This window comes from Oryza sativa, chromosome 1, assembly GCF_034140825.1.
Source record: "Oryza sativa Japonica Group chromosome 1, ASM3414082v1".
Classification (NCBI taxonomy): domain Eukaryota; kingdom Viridiplantae; phylum Streptophyta; class Magnoliopsida; order Poales; family Poaceae; genus Oryza; species Oryza sativa.
The window spans coordinates 18,497,289-18,513,313 of NC_089035.1; the positions used below are offsets into that span (position 1 = coordinate 18,497,289).

Genomic DNA, 16,025 nt, shown 5'->3' on the forward strand with positions numbered 1-16,025 from the left:
ATATTGTTGTTAAATAATAGAATTTTCTTAAGCAATTGCCTCTTCTCTAATCTGATCTTACGCCAGGAATCTTTGATGTTGGTGTTGTGGTCAAGTAAGGGAAAAGAGTGTAGTTTGAACCTTCTGAGCTCAGTTGTGTCTAACTTCTAAATTTGGTAAAGGCCAACGGAATGAAGCAACAGGTGGACTACAAAATTTTTCAGGTTTGTCGTTATTTCAGAAATTATATATTATTCCTATAACCTTGGTTCTATACTTTCATGTGAGAGGCAAGTTGACATCTCGAATCAGATATTATGGAGAAGCAGCTCTATTGTTCGAAGTAGACAGCATTGAACATGGTTAAAAGTTCAAGTTGGTGTAATCAAATCCTTTGGGGCAGAATGGCAGGACCTGGAGCTTATGAGAACAATGAACATTTGGATTATTTATGCAAAGAACAATGGCTTTTTATTTCTTTATTGTTAGATCCTATGGAGTTACAAAATTATTTATGCAAAGTTAATTAATTGGAGTATCCAGGATTCAAGTCTTATGAGATTATGTGTAAATTGGTATGTAAGAGAAACTGGTGTCCTTATGACAATCACATATATATCAGTTGGCAACTACACATGACCAATATGATCAAATTTTGGTGCACAGGTTTGGTCTTGTGGCATTTGCCATCTTTCCATATGATATGCATCTTGCCCTCTTTTAGTTTTGTTATTTGAACTTTTAGGTTTGAAAATAAAATTAGTTGGTTGGGTCAATGATAGAGTATAAAGTATAGAAAAGAAGCTATAGATCTTTCTTATCTTTTCATTTTCTAAAGCAATAGTAAGCACTATGTTATGCGCAAACATAGTAGCCTTAAAATAATTTAGAGCAAGTTTAATAGTATAGCCTACTACTAGCTTCAAATCATCTATAGCCTTTGTAATAGCTAATTCATACAATAATTACTTACTATACTATTAATACATGGTCCCACCTGTCATACACATATTATATCTTGTAGTCCGTGCTACAGCTGACTACAGATATGTAGACCGCTGCTCTTCTCTCTCTTCCTTTATCTCTTTAAATTATATTTATTGCTAGCTTATAGACTGCTATTGTACCTGCTCTTAATATATATCAATAAAAAAATCTTTAGGTGCAATATGTTTGGTTTAGTTTAAATATTGACCACAACGTGCATTGCACGTGCATAATTATCATGTACTAATCCCATAGCCCATACTCGCTTCACAATTATCATGTACTAATCTCATAGCCCTTACTCGTCTCTCCTCTCCCGAGTCCCGACTCCCGACTCCTCTGATTCCTTAAGAAAAAAAAGGAAAAAAAGAGGAAAAGCCACGACTCCTTGCGGGCTGCGGCGGTGCGCCCGTGCAAGACAAGAGCCTGTCAATCTCCCCGTCCCCTCGGTGGCCGGCCGTTTCCTCGGATTTCGCCCACCGCCCGCCTGCGTCGATCTCCATCCCGCGACGAGGAGCGGCGCCGCCGTCGCTGCTGCTTCCGCCGCATCCTAGCTCGCTGTCGCTGGTGAGCATCCATCCGTTACCCACCCATGCTACTTCTCGAATTTGCGTTAGCCCTAGCTTCTCCCCTAAGATCTGGAAGCTGCTTTTCCCCCTAATTTGCCTTAACCCTAGTACTAATAAACAGTTCAATTGTTCCCAGAAAAAAATTGGGGTTCAACTGAACCCACATGCCCCACGCTAGGTCCAACTCATCCGGTGAGAATCAATGGCGAAGAATCCGGTATCCAGGATGATGTTCGACGATGATGACGATGAGCCTCAGTTGAATGCGGTGGATAATTACTACCTTCTTGATGCACGGGAGGTGCCTGTCTGTTTATCAGTCTTGCCATTTCAGTTCAAAGACACCGATGAGGTTCCTGAATGCAAGAAGGATGTCTTCTTGTGGGGAACTGCTGATCCTGGCATCAAAGTATACAGGAAAGTGATCGCTTGGAAGCTAGGCCTTCAAGGCAAGCAGCCGGAGATTTCTGTTCTTTCAGCAGAAGGCAGCTGGATTAGCCTTACAAAACCCAAGAACAGCTATGAGGAGAAGATTCGGACAATACTGATCACCGTGCAGATGCTTCACTTCCTCAAAAAGAAGCCTGAGGAGCCTGAAAAGAACCTGTGGAGTCATCTTCGTAAAATTTTCGAGTACTCCTTCATTCACTATCTGTCCATTCTTCGCCTGATGACAAAAACTCAGATTTGTTGAAACATTTTCATTTTGCAGCAAATTTGAGGTTAGACCCTCAGAGGATGACTTAAGAAATCACCGTTTACTAATTAAGCATTTTGCTGAGAAAGACTCGACCTTGGCTAAATCAGAGGTACGCACCATCTGATTATTGATATGGATAATAACACCAGTATAGTGTAATTTAACTCTGGTGATTGTAACAACTCTTCAATGTGCTTGATTGCTGTTTACGGTGACATCTTATCATGTTTTTTTTTACAGATTTTGCAAGGCTTCACTCAAGAAACTTCTAGGAAAAAGTTTAGTGAGGTACGTTGGGACTGTGCCTTCTCTAGAAAATTTTGAAAAACTGATCTATGATATTAATTATTACCCTTATTATAATTACGTCTAGGTTGGTTCAGATAAAGTGGAAATCAAAGTTCCATTCATTGCTGATGATGAGGACATAGAGGAGATGGCTGACGTGGATAACAATATTGAATCTGATGAAGAAGAGGAGGAAGATTTATTTGATTCAATCTGTAGCATATGTGACAATGGAGGAGATCTGTTATGGTAAGTTTGATATTTATACAGATGATATATCATCCAAAATCCTTTCCCATTGCTTCAGAATGTACGCGACTTCTAGTCTAATTAGTCAGTTGAACATACACGGGGAGAGTTCATTATTGGCACAGATACTTGCTTTTAGAAATAGGAATTATTTGCGATGTCAAGCTCAGGAAGGTCCATATTACCTGGCGAAAGTTTTGCTCCCATTTTCTAAAGACTTTGTCAGCTATCAGGTTTAACTGCTTAGCAATGTCTGAATTTTCTAGCTGTCCAACAACAACATGTCCTCGCCTATTGAAGCCTGTGTCTCATGTACAATGAGATCATGCCTGACTTCTTGGTCTTTGGGATTAGATTTTGAGAAATTGGATTCTATAAAGTAGCTACTCAGGTGATGGTATCACTAATTCCTGGTTAAATAGTTTGATTAAAATCTGAATCACTCCTGTCCATGCAGGCCCTTAGGTATTTAAATTATTCAAGGGAAATTAAAAGTCCCTCTACATAGGGTTTTTTTTTTTTTGAAAAAAAGAGGAAAAAGTCTACCCCCCCCCTAAACTTTGGATGAAGGTCCGTCTAATACCCTGAACATTGAAACTAGACATTCAACCCCCCTAAACTTTACAATGCCGTTTATATAAATCCTCAAGGTGGTTTGCAGAGTGTTTTTTATCTAATTTGTATATAAGTTGGATGAGTTTGATCGCATGACATACACACTGGACATATCGTATCTTACCATATAATTGGTACCCACTAAGTAGCACTTACTCCTATAAAGCAAGACACGCAAGAAGCCATGTCATCACTAATTTTAAGCCATTAGATCGCATTGGTACAAAGATACAACTGTTGGATCAACAAGGTACTTAGGTTGTGTTCTTCCCCCGGTTTTCCCAACTCATCTCTCGTGTTTCATGCGCACACTTTTCAAACTGCTAAACGGTGCGTTTTTTGCAAAAAGTTTCTATATGAAAGTTGCTTCAAAAAATCATATTAATCCATTTTTCAAAAAAAGTAAATACTTAATTAAACATAAGAAAATATGTTGCTCCGTTTTCCGTACGGAGGGAATGAGTTCCCAACTCAACAGAACGAACACAGCCTTATTCATCTAACTCAATCATTGATTAGTTATCCATTCACCTCACAGTCACCTACGACAGTGTTATCCATTCTACACTTAACACCATGTTTTTTCCTCCCAAAGTCCTCAAAGATAACGCAAACATATCTTTTTTCCTGAATACAACATAAATTATTGGCTTAGATGCGAGCTTTGTTTATTAGGAACAATTAGATAGCATACTAAACCCATGTTCAGAACAAACTTGAGATGAAGCAGAGAGGTCCAAACAATCTAATTGGTACTACATCCACATTACACATGGAAATAACAATACACAATAAAGCTTTGAAAAGTAAAGCATAAATTGTATCGTAATAACATAGGGTATGAAGCCACATTATCACCTATTTTTTATATGCACAGAGTTGCACCTAATCATTTAAAACATTGATTTTCTTTGACGATAAAACTAACAAATCCTGCAGCAAGGCACAGGGTGCCAACTAATCATATACTTAAAACGGAAGGAATAAGTCTATGCTCCTATCAACTATCTTATATGTTTAAAATCTGACTCTCAACTCATATATCAAGCACGTTCACTCTTTAGTTTTTAAAACCATCCAAGAAAAGTAATAAAAAACATCTTTCCTGGTAATATATTTATTCTACGATGCAAGGCAATGTACATCAATAACGTAAGAGCTTGACCATGAATTCATGTTTACCATATGTATAATGGCATGGTTCATTCGAAGGTTTAGAAATGGGACACTGATAAAGCTATCCAAAACAAAACTTTGTTAACCTTTCCACTCTAAACACACGAAATTACATGTCAACGCTCAATACCATGTCTATTTTTGAACACGATTTATTGATTGGACACACACACATTAATGTATGTCACTGGGGCAGTCACGTGGGTGGGGATGGAGTCGCTGCCCGGTGGACCGAGGGGGCGTGTTTTGTGTGGTAAAGGTGGCTCGCACATAAGGTGAGGAAGGAGGCTGGTTGTGGCTAGGCGAGCAATCTGGTTTTGCTTGCTCTATAGGGAGAGTGGGTTGGTGAAGGGAGCTTGGAGCTTGGGGTCACGTGGGTGGGGACAGGGTCACCGGGGGATCGCTGCCCGGTGGGCCGAGGGGGCATATTTTTGTGTGGTAAAGGTGGCTTGTCATGTCAGGTCAGGTGAGGAAGGAGGCTGCTGTGGCTGGCCGAGCAATCTGGTTTTGCTTCCTCTATAGGGTGAGCGGGTTGGTGAAGGGAGCTTGAAGATTTTGCTTGTATATTAAGATCACCTAAATCTTTCTCTTTACCCCTTGTTAGCTCTCACTTACAAACAAGTACCAACATAATATAGTATGGTATCACTGTATAAATATAAATTTAATGGCTTGCAACTGACGATATGCACATATGTTATATTAGTTATTCAAAGTTGTTCGTTTAATCTTCCAAAATATGCAAAACCACCATCTAAAACCACCTTAGGGGGTAATATGAACGGTATTTCAAAGTTTAGGGGGTTGGATGTCCGGTTTTAAAGTTCAGGGTGCTAGATGGATTTCCATCCAAATTTTAGGTGGGTATTTGGACTTTTTCCAAAAAAAACAATCTACAAGAAACTAAGAATGCAAATGAATTTAAGTAGGTTTTGGGTTCCCCCAAAACAGATCCAATCAAGGCTGCTACATTCAAGAATTTGAGCATTTTTGTACAGCTGCTCCATCATTTTCTTACTTTTATTAATAACATATTTTGCCTGTAGATGATAATTTCAAATGTTATTGGAACTTTCCTCTGCATGTTCTTCTAGCAAATTGTTCAGACCATTTTGTTTTTATCAGGAAACACTAGTTGTTTACCAAATGAAGTAATGAACCATCTAGTGATTCTGCCCCATGCAATGTTAGAAAGATTGTCCATTCAGTCTGCACTTAAATTAGTTGATTTCTAACTGTTTTAGCGCTCACATAATTAGTCTACATGGAATATGTGATCATGACTGAACCCTGTCTGCTATGGTGTTATCCATTGTTCAACAAAAATGATAGTACAATGGTACAATTTTGTTTTTCTTTAGTTCCTCTTACTGATTTTTACTTTGCTTAAAACAACATTGCATACTTTGCTTTCATTGATATTTTGCTTCTGGTTTCATCATTGCCATATGAAATTCCCTGTAAATACTGTGGAGTAGTTTTGTCAGGCCTATAATACCAATTCTTAATCCTTACATATTATCCTACTGTAGCTGTGATGGTCCATGTATGAGGTCCTTCCATGCAAAAATCGGTACTGGTGAAGATTCCTATTGTGATACACTTGGGTACACTGAGGCAGAAGTTCAGGTAGCCCTTGAACATTTTGAGTGATAAAGAGAGCTCTAAATCTACACCTTTTTTATTTTATTGAGTTATCTTATTCTACTGATTTTTAGGCAATGAAAACTTTCTTGTGCAAAAATTGTGAGCATAAGCAACATCAGTGTTTTATATGTGGAGCTTTAGAACCTTCAGATGGACCAGCTGCTAAGGTATACTGTCATTGCTCACTTCTAATTAGATAAAAAAACTGTTTCTTTATTATTCTTTTTTTTATGATACAGTGAATTTTATTGTTGAATATGGCCATAGTGGCATAGTGCTATAGCATTCTACTTGTAAGCTCCAAAGTTCTAATGGCATGTTTGGGATAAGGGCCCCATAGGCCTGTTTGAGCTGTCCATGCAGCGGGTGCGATGGTGCCATGAGGGCAGCCGCATCACAATGGCTGTGGAGAAGAGGGAGATGCAAAGACTTGTTTATTTTTTTGAATAATGAATTGAGATACGACCTCATCCTTATATAGCTGGGATGACTTGACCCTTAAGGAACTTTATCATGGTTAAGGTGTCGCTACAGCAGCAAAACACACAGAGGAAGTAAGGTGTTGGTGCCTTGTCTTACAGGAGAAGGAAGGGTTAGAGCTCCAAGGAAAAAGGGGACAGAAAGCAGCGGGTTGTTGATTTAAGTGTGCAGTCACCTTCTTCCTTGCCACAGCTGGCCTGCTGTCGCAGATTCCACGCCACTACTATCAGATCTAGCAGATTGCTGCAGCTTTTGAATCTCTAGCGGAAGTTTTAGTGGGCCTTTATTCAATTTTCCCTTTTCTCTTGCTTATCCAATATTTTCCACTAATCATGCCTCAGCCACCTCATGTAGCGTTGTAGTGCCTCGCGCTATGGTGCTGAGGTGATGGTACTGATGGAAATAGCTAACAAATCGATCTAATGTACACAACTTGCTTGAACAGTATCACGTGGGCACTATTCATGTACAGTACCGCTGGCCCTGGATTTGTTGACTGCTTCTATATGGGCCCTAATGACAGAAGTTGTGTAACGATGTAGCAATTATCAGTCGGGCCAATTTAATGCCGCCATGGTAACACCTGATTATTTTAGATTCACTCAAGAGGAAGTAACGCTATATAGTTCAGCAGTTTGGAAGTCCGTATCATAAATTCTAAGTGTGGGATGCTTTTTCAGGGCTTTGTTCTAGTTATGTTTTGTTAATTTTGTCATCTTTCTTTTAGGTGTTTCTTTGTAATAATGCCACGTGTGGGCACTTTTACCACCCAAAATGTGTTGCGCGACAACTTCATTCTAAAAACAAAAATGAAGCCTCAGAACTGGAAATGAAGATAGCAAATGGACATTCATTTACATGCCCCAGCCATTGGTGTTTTCATTGCAAAGGTTTGGAGGACAGAACTCAAGAGGAATTACAGTTTGCTGTTTGCAGACGCTGCCCAAAGTCGTATCACAGAAAGTGTTTGCCTAGGTGCTGTTATGAAACAAGTGGTTTGTCTTTTCAAGTTCCATTTCATTTATAATATCTTCTATTTATCTCATGGAAATTGAAATTCTTTCAGAGAAATTTCCTTTGAAGATAGTGAAAATGAGGATGCTATTACACGTGCTTGGGAACTTTCGAAAAGAATTTTGATCTATTGCTTGTATGTGACTTATCCACAGTCTTGCTACTTGCTTTGTCAACATTGTTCATATCAATGATTTTTTGCAAACTGTTACAGGGACCATGAGATAGATACTGACATTGACACACCGATCAGAGACCATATAAAGTTCCCTCGTACTCCAAACATAGAAAAACCTGCAAGACTTCTAAAGAAGTCAACCAAAGTGGTTAAGAAAAAAAGGCCTTTTAGTGAGTCAGTTCCTGATCAACTTTCAACAGAACTTCGAAAACTGCCAGATATGGTTTGCATTCAAGAAAGTGATCGAGCCAGAAAGATTAGTGCTAGGAGTTCATCTGAGCAATTTGTTGTCAAACCCGATAAGAAAAAAGCCAGGTTCTTGAAAGATACACCACAGCCTGATCCATGTCTGCTCAAGGATGCTTCTACAGGCATTACAAAACCTGCAAAAGAGCAGGGAAAACTGTTGGTAACTATGCCTTCATCATCTACTTCTACGAAGATACCCCAAAGTTCATTTCCTAGAGTGGATAGCGAAACAGAGAAGAGGTGAGTCGCTTCTACATAATTACTGGGGATCGAGGTCACAACTATTTGTACCTAGGCATTTTTAGTTTTTTAGTCATTTATATTTATATTGCTACAGTTTTCTTTCATATTCTGTTCTTTTTAAATTGTTTTGTTCTATCTTGTCATGTGCAGAGTAAATGATTATGAGACAGTATGTAGTGTTTATATTTAAGAATCCTCATGGAGCTGAAACAAGATTTTTTTTGTCTTATAGGGTAATGGCCTTGGTGGAAAGAGAAGCCTCTTATTTGACATTAAAGGATATTTCAAGAAAGTGCTTGATGCCTTCAACTCATGCATACTCGGGCAGGCAGGTTGACAGGATTATTGCGACTGGCAAGCTTGAGCGTTCTGTTCAGGTCATTAGTTCTAACATGAATTGATACCCAGTTCACACTATTTATTATTTGGACTCTGTTTTCTTAATGATGGCATTTGTAGGCTGTAGGGGCAGCTTTAAAAATGCTGGAAAATGGAGGCAATGTTAATGATGCTAAAGCAGTCTGTGAACCTGAAGTCTTGAAGCAGCTTACAAGATGGCATGTATGTAAATACTAGACATATATTAATCTATGTTTTCATTGCATTATTTTATAGAATCTTTATATATTATTCCTGCTTTGAGATTTTTACTGCACAGGCCCTCTCCTGGATCTAGATGTGATGCGTATTTGCTTTCTAGTGTGAAATATGTATTATACATATTTTTTATGTTTCAACTGGTACTTGTGTGTTTTCCATTAATAGTGCCATTCCTAACATCTAGTGTGAAATATGTATGGTACTCTTCTTATGTTTTAACTGGTACTTGTGTTTTCCATTAATACTGGCATTACTAAGTAATCTCTTTTACTTGAATGATGTCTTATACCATTTGGGCTTTGGAGTGCAAATTTGTGCTCCTCCACTAACTTATAGCTATATTATGGAGGTTTTAGCACTATCTGCTTCCGATGGGTCTGGTCAGGAATAGCTGTCATTTGGATTTATTTGGAAAAATCCAAGTATACCTGTCCTTTTCCCTGCGAGGGGGGGGGGGACTTAGTCTAGTGTTGCCCCTTATGCCCTTAATTGATTTTAATTATCTTGCGGTTGCCATAAAAGTTGTTCTTTGAATGCGCACATACTACTACAACTAGGCTATCTCCTAACACTACCTTCATTGTTTAAAGCAAAAGAAGACCACAGAAGCAACTTGGGGCGATCTATCACTAATTTGCTGAGCTCTTGATTTGGTGGCTGAGCTCACCACGCATTACATACAAAATATCTGTTCCTAAGCTCAAATTGGGTAGCTCCCAAGCCAGACCAATGTGGGTGCTGAAGGTAATCCTGGTGTTTAGGCTTGGCCATTGGGAGGGTATGTCCGGCACTTGGGTTGTCTAGTAGGGGTGGGACGCTTGCAACCCTTATGAGTGACTCAGTGCATAACAGTCACAAAGAGGCAGTGACAGCCTTGGTACAATGAGTCCCTCACTCCCTCTAGACACAGTCATGGAGGCAACAGCAGTGACCAGGTGACCTACAGGCTGGCTGGAGGACAGGATTCAGCAACTACTAGTAATAGTGTAATACTAGTTTTCATTAAAAAAAAGTGTATTGTATGGCAATAGTAGGAAGGTTGGAAGAGAATGTGCATCGGAGTTACAGTACCTGCACTAATGTGGGTATGCTCTGTTTGGAGTTAACAGGGGTAAATAATACCACCCCAGCATTGGTATCTGATTTTTTTAGGGAAAACACTGTAGGGGAAGCACCCACAGTAAATATATTATAATAAAATAAAGTAAATTACAAACGACTCAACCAGGAGGAAAGAGTTGATCTCTCATCTATACCTAAACGAAAAAGAAGGGATAAGTCATTCTTAAAGAATGCCATCCAAGAGAGGACAGAGGGGGAACATTATCAAAAATGGGTCCATTTCGCTGCTTCCAAATGGTGTCTGAAATCATGTCCAAAACATCTACTATTCTTGACTTGAGTACATTTTTTTTCTGTGAAAAGTTGCAATCTTATATGTTTTTCACTATGTGTTTGCATGAATGAGCACTAATTTTCTCCAATATGTAATTACTTTGGAGTTATGATGTTTAGTTGGGTGGAAAATTTTCCCTTATACCTTGCAATGTAATGGTATTTGACTAATTTTTACCAACTTTTGATTGTTTGTCCTTCCAGAGTAAGCTCAGAGTATATATATCACCTTTCATTTATGGTACTCGCTACAGTTCGTTTGGTCGGCATTTTACAAAGGTGGAAAAGCTTGTTGAGGTATACTTGAATCCAGATATATGTTGATAGTGAGTTGTATATAAATGCGTAACTATATACCTATTAACCCTCCGGATCTATTTGGAAAGGCACCACAAACCGGATGTTAGATGCAGAGATTCATTGAAAAGAAAGTCTCCAGTCTCAATCTAAGTGTCATCTTGTGATGGCTCTTGTAAACAAATATCCTCTCATCTGTTTTCTAGCATGGCTGATGGCTTTATGAGTTATGATAACCACATTGGCATTTAACTGCGGTTATACATACATATACATATACATATACATATACATATACATATACATATACATATACATATACATATACATATACATATACATATACATATACATATACATATACATATACATATACATATACATATACATATACATATACATATACATATACATATACATATACATATACATATACATATACATACACATATACATACACACACACACACACACTTGCGTGCAATTTGTTGAGAAGTGTTTTCTGCCTCAAAAAAAAATGAAATATTGCAGACTAGGTTTAAGAAAGTAGAGAAAAACCAGAAATCCTGTCTGATTTTTTGCCTTTTTAAAAAGGTCCAATTCAAGGCATAAATGACATCTTTCTTCCTTGTAGAATAGATGCTTTTTTTTATGTGTTATATACCTGATTCAAATATAGAATCTTGAAAACCCTTGCTCTTAAAAAAAAAACATTGTAGAATATGTTTTTTTGCCATCTGGCTAGGGAGCAGATTTTTTGACATGTTTTCCTAATCCTCTTATCCTCACTGTAGATCATCAAATAAGAATGTCAGTATGCTATGTTGATGTACTTATAAAGACTTATCTTATTATTCACTATACATACAATGACTTAAGGAGAAGGAAACAAGTGCGAACAAACTGGATCTTCCCTAGGAAAATTTTGGCTGGACACCATAAACTTGTCAAGGATATTACTTCTAAACACAAATGATAAAACCTGACTCTGATTTCTTGCAGTCATCACCTCATGCATACTTCCATGATTTCTTATTAATACATCGCTTAAAACCACACATTTATCTTCGCTTTGTTTTCTTCCCCTTAATGAAATGAAACGCAGTTCTCTTGCATTTTCGAGAAAAAAAACTGCACATTTATGGTCATAGCTCTAGAGAACCCCAAATTTCATGTCTAAATGCACCCAAACAAGGCTTGTGGTCATAAATTTTCATAGACCTAACCAGAGCCAAAATGTAGCATATGCTTGTGTTCAAATTGATGTCTGCTAGCAAGGTGAACAACTGTAGTACTGTACCATTGTCTCATGTGGTTGTGTCTCAACCAAAGCTAAGCTTAGTAGGATTTTGTTGGAGGCAGGGACAAATTTGTTGACAACGTTCATTGATCCATAGTAAAACCAACCGAATGCAATACCTTGGGGATGAGTGCCATTAGCCAATAAATCTGCGGTGTTCTGCTAACATAACCTTTAGCATGTGGTTTATGTAATTTTCTTGTTTATGTGTTATTTCTCTTGATTGGGTAATATAGTTGTAACTTTACTTTTCTTGTTTCTTGGTATAGATTGTTGATAAGCTTCATTGCTACGTGGAACCTGGTGACACGGTATGTATTTTTTAGTACAAGAATCACATGTTTATTCATTGGTAGATTACATCCTCCATATGATGAGTGTAATACAATAAAATGGCTGTGGCCTAATAAGCTACCAGTAGTGCCTGCACTTCTATAGTAGTAGTGATCTGTCTAATTTGGCAGGTTATCTTAGTTGGTGCTCTTTAAGGAATGATTAGAGCTTTTATCCATATCAATATTCAATTTTGATACGTTTGTATCTGGTATCATATGATAATTGTACACCTTTATATTGATATAAATATTTGAGTATGGCTCACCTTTACTGTTCTCATAAAAATCGAGCTGGGTTATCTCTGAGTTCTTCTGTTGGGTCTTTCGAATGGTGTATGGATGGTTGTCCCCAAATAGGTCCCTGTGCTTTCAGCCTGCCACTGTAAGCTGGTGTCCCGTGCAAAAGAAACTTGTTCCTTGCAGCTTTTAATAGAAGCTGGACCATATGGTCTTTGGTCTGAAAATATTGTTCTAATTAAAAAAAAATTATCCCTTGACTGAAACAGATATATAACATTACTAGTCCAATGCTGTGTTTTACACCAGTCCTTGATCATTTTAAATTTAATTAACTGTAGATAGTGGACTTCTGCTGTGGTGCAAATGATTTCAGCCGATTGATGAAAGAAAAACTTGACAAAGTCCAGAAGAAGTGTCATTTCAAGAATTATGATCTTATCCAGCCGCAGGTAAAATGGAGGCCATCAATCATTTTTCATTCAATTTTCCTTCTGGGGAAAAAAAATCTGAGTTTTATGATCCTTTGGAATGCCATTGCTTTCTTTTATATTAAATAGAACTCCTCAATGCAAATGCGTTAGAACTCAGCCAGTTCCAAACTCTATTATCATAGCCAGAAAGTGAAGTCTATTAGCATTTAACAGGTCATCATGCACATTCTGATAAGCATGCATTGTGTATGTGTTTTGCAGAATTGCTTCGCCTTCGAAAGGAAAGATTGGATGACTGTACGGCCAAAAGAATTGCCTCATGGATCCAAACTAGTATGTTTAATTTGGACATTATTTAACTCAAATTTGCTAATTTAAAATAATTATAACATCTGATTGCTTCTTGATTAGATAATGGGGCTTAATCCTCCTTTTGGAGTCAAAGCATCTCTTGCGAACAAATTTATTGACAAGGCATTGACCTTTAAGCCTAAGCTCGTTATATTGATTGTCCCAAAGGAAACAAAAAGGTAACCAACACGTACCCATTCCTTAGAAAATTGAGTTGAACTTGTCTTACTAACACATGGCAAAATATCAGGTGAAGATCTAAAGTATTTAATGTGAAGCATCTGATCGCCTGGGCCAAATTGGGGCTGATTGGATTTTAACTATGTTTTTTTTAAAAAAAATAGATTTCACCTGATATTGCTTTCACATAATGACATAATATCACTTATTTTGGTGTAACGTATGTTCCTTACTTCCATATCTGTCTCCACTCTTTGGCCATCAGGTTGGATCAAAAGAAGACACCTTATGATTTGATTTGGGAGGATAGTGATTGTCTTTCGGGAAAGGTAAAGACCGTCAGGAAAATTTATTGAAGTTTAAACTTCCCCTTTTTATCATATACCCGTTCTTCCTAACATTTTTCTTGTAATTTAGGCATTTTATTTGCCTGGTTCTGTTGATGTTAATGATAAAGTAGTTGAAGGGTGGAATGCCTCTGCACCACCTCTCCATTTATGGAGCCATCCTGATTGGACAAGGAAGCACAGGAAAGTAGCTGAGGAGCATAACCACACTAGCATAGGGAGGATCGCTTCCCATGTTGAAGAAGATAATCTATCAGATAACCTCCCTATGATGAAAGAAACTGAATCTTATGGTATACATAACTCTAGATCAGGGAAAGAGGAGAATGCAGGACAAACTTCATGCAATCTCAAAGGGACCAATCTATCAGATCTCCCTGTGAGGAGACAGGCTGAAGCTGGCAACAAACGAAATGTTGGACCAGGCAAAGAGAAAGAGACTACAGAGAAGACATCATGCGATGTCAGAGAGGTTATTCTATCAGATGATCGTCCTGTGAAGACACAAGCTGGATATGGACAAGTGAAAGCTAAAGAGTACCATAGATCCGATAGCCTTCCTGTGAAGAAACAAGCTGAGACTAATTACCAGCAAATCTCTCAATCAGGAAAGGAGAAAGAGCATAGCATGGATGAAAGCAATAGCACTCATAACAGGAGCAGGAAAAGAACCCCTGATCAGGTTGATGGGAGCCTCCCTCCAGAAAAACAAGTGGAAGTTGCTTATGAGGAAAGAATGGCTATTCCTATCAAGAAGAGTACTCACCAAGAAAAACAACTAGATGCAGGAGACAGATTAAATGCTCATAGAGGATCAGAGATTATGGGTGCCAAATTCACAGAACAAGCGAACTCTGACATGAGCATGTCATCCTCTGACTCCAGTAATGCTCAAAACAAATCCAGAAGCGGTTCCCCTTTTATTCCAATTGGACACCCTGCTGATAAGAGTACAGGTCGAGATAGTTTTATTAGTTATCCTCCAAAAGAACATCTTGTCTCTAAGCAGGCTACTTATCAGGGCAGATATTTAGCAAGCAATAATGAATGCAACAATGCATTTGAAGGGAAGATTGATCCTCCATTTCATACCAATATCGATGATATCTCCAGGAAGTTCAGCCCTGGTACTGACTTCGAAGTGAACAGGCAGCATTTCACTGCCCCAACTGGCAACGTGTACAGTTTGCAATCTCTAAGAGATAGTGACAGGTTTTATAGGACGCAGCGCTCAGAAGACAGGAACACTAATTCTCTTGAGAGCACAACTGGTGATGCACCTTTGCATGGACACCCCACAAGGTACAGTCGACAAGTTGGTGATGATAATTATCTACAAACCAGTAGGGTCCCATCAACATTGCATGAGCAGGCACATCCAAGAACGCATGTTGGACATGCTGATGGTTACTTACAGACAAGTCAATACTCCCTTGGATCTTCAGGTGCTACATATGGTCAGCAAACATCTTCATATGGACTCCCCGGTACGAGTACACCATATAGCATTATGGACAAGTATGCTCCTGGATTCTTGGCTCCAAGTGCACAAAGAAGCTCAGTTATGGACATGTACGCCCTGGTTCCAAGTGCATCTGGAAGCTCGGTTATGGACAAGTATGCTCCACCTTTAGAGGATACAAACTACAGTGCACGAGGGGTTCCACAATACCCGTACCGACAGCTAGGCTCTTCTGGTGGGGGTTGGCCTCGTAGCTGACCACACTTCAGTTTACCTGATCACCGTTTTGAATGTCATTGACGGCTGATGCAGCGCTTGCTTTTTTTTTTTCCTTCTGAGAGATCTGCTGCCATGTTATTTCTGCGTTCCATTTGATGAATACTAAAGTGGATCACTTGTACAGGAATAGAAATCTCACCCTCCAAGAAAATGAGCAAGATCCTAGCTTACTAATGTAGTGTACACTGTGACCCTAGACTGACGAATGCCCAGATTCCAGTATGCTGGTTGTTGGGCAAGTGGGTAATCCATATGGTTTCGAATTTTTGTGATATTTCAGCTCTAACAATCCTGCCTGATTTTTTCCCCCTGAAGTTTCGTGTATAGGGAGCGACTTTGGCTGAGTTTGCAGCATTTTGAATGGAATGTTAACAGGCTTTGGCTGAGTTACTGATGAAAAACTGAAATGTCCTGGACCAACTTGAAACTTGTAG

At 38.6% G+C, this 16,025-nt stretch overlaps 1 protein-coding gene across 2 annotated transcripts; it reads left to right on the plus strand.

Annotated features, from left to right (window-relative positions):
• Positions 1–1,315: 1,315 nt before the first annotated feature.
• Positions 1,316–15,992, plus strand: LOC4324025 (protein ENHANCED DOWNY MILDEW 2). 2 transcript variants are annotated; one of them, XM_015764553.3, is made up of 19 exons: positions 1,316–1,533; positions 1,672–2,168; positions 2,248–2,344; positions 2,476–2,523; positions 2,609–2,772; positions 6,096–6,192; positions 6,282–6,377; positions 7,418–7,665; positions 7,757–7,840; positions 7,919–8,371; positions 8,607–8,751; positions 8,834–8,935; positions 10,574–10,666; positions 12,236–12,277; positions 12,880–12,990; positions 13,234–13,305; positions 13,384–13,502; positions 13,769–13,832; positions 13,921–15,992. In XM_015764553.3, exons 2-19 carry the CDS (start codon positions 1,738–1,740, stop codon positions 15,568–15,570), a joined length of 4,116 nt encoding a protein of 1,371 aa, XP_015620039.1. In that variant the 5' UTR covers positions 1,316–1,533; positions 1,672–1,737; the 3' UTR covers positions 15,571–15,992. The 2 variants fall into 2 exon arrangements, with proteins under 2 accessions (XP_015620039.1, XP_025881783.1); XM_026025998.2 differs by lacking the exon at positions 10,574–10,666.
• The last annotated feature ends 33 nt before the right edge of the window (positions 15,993–16,025 follow it).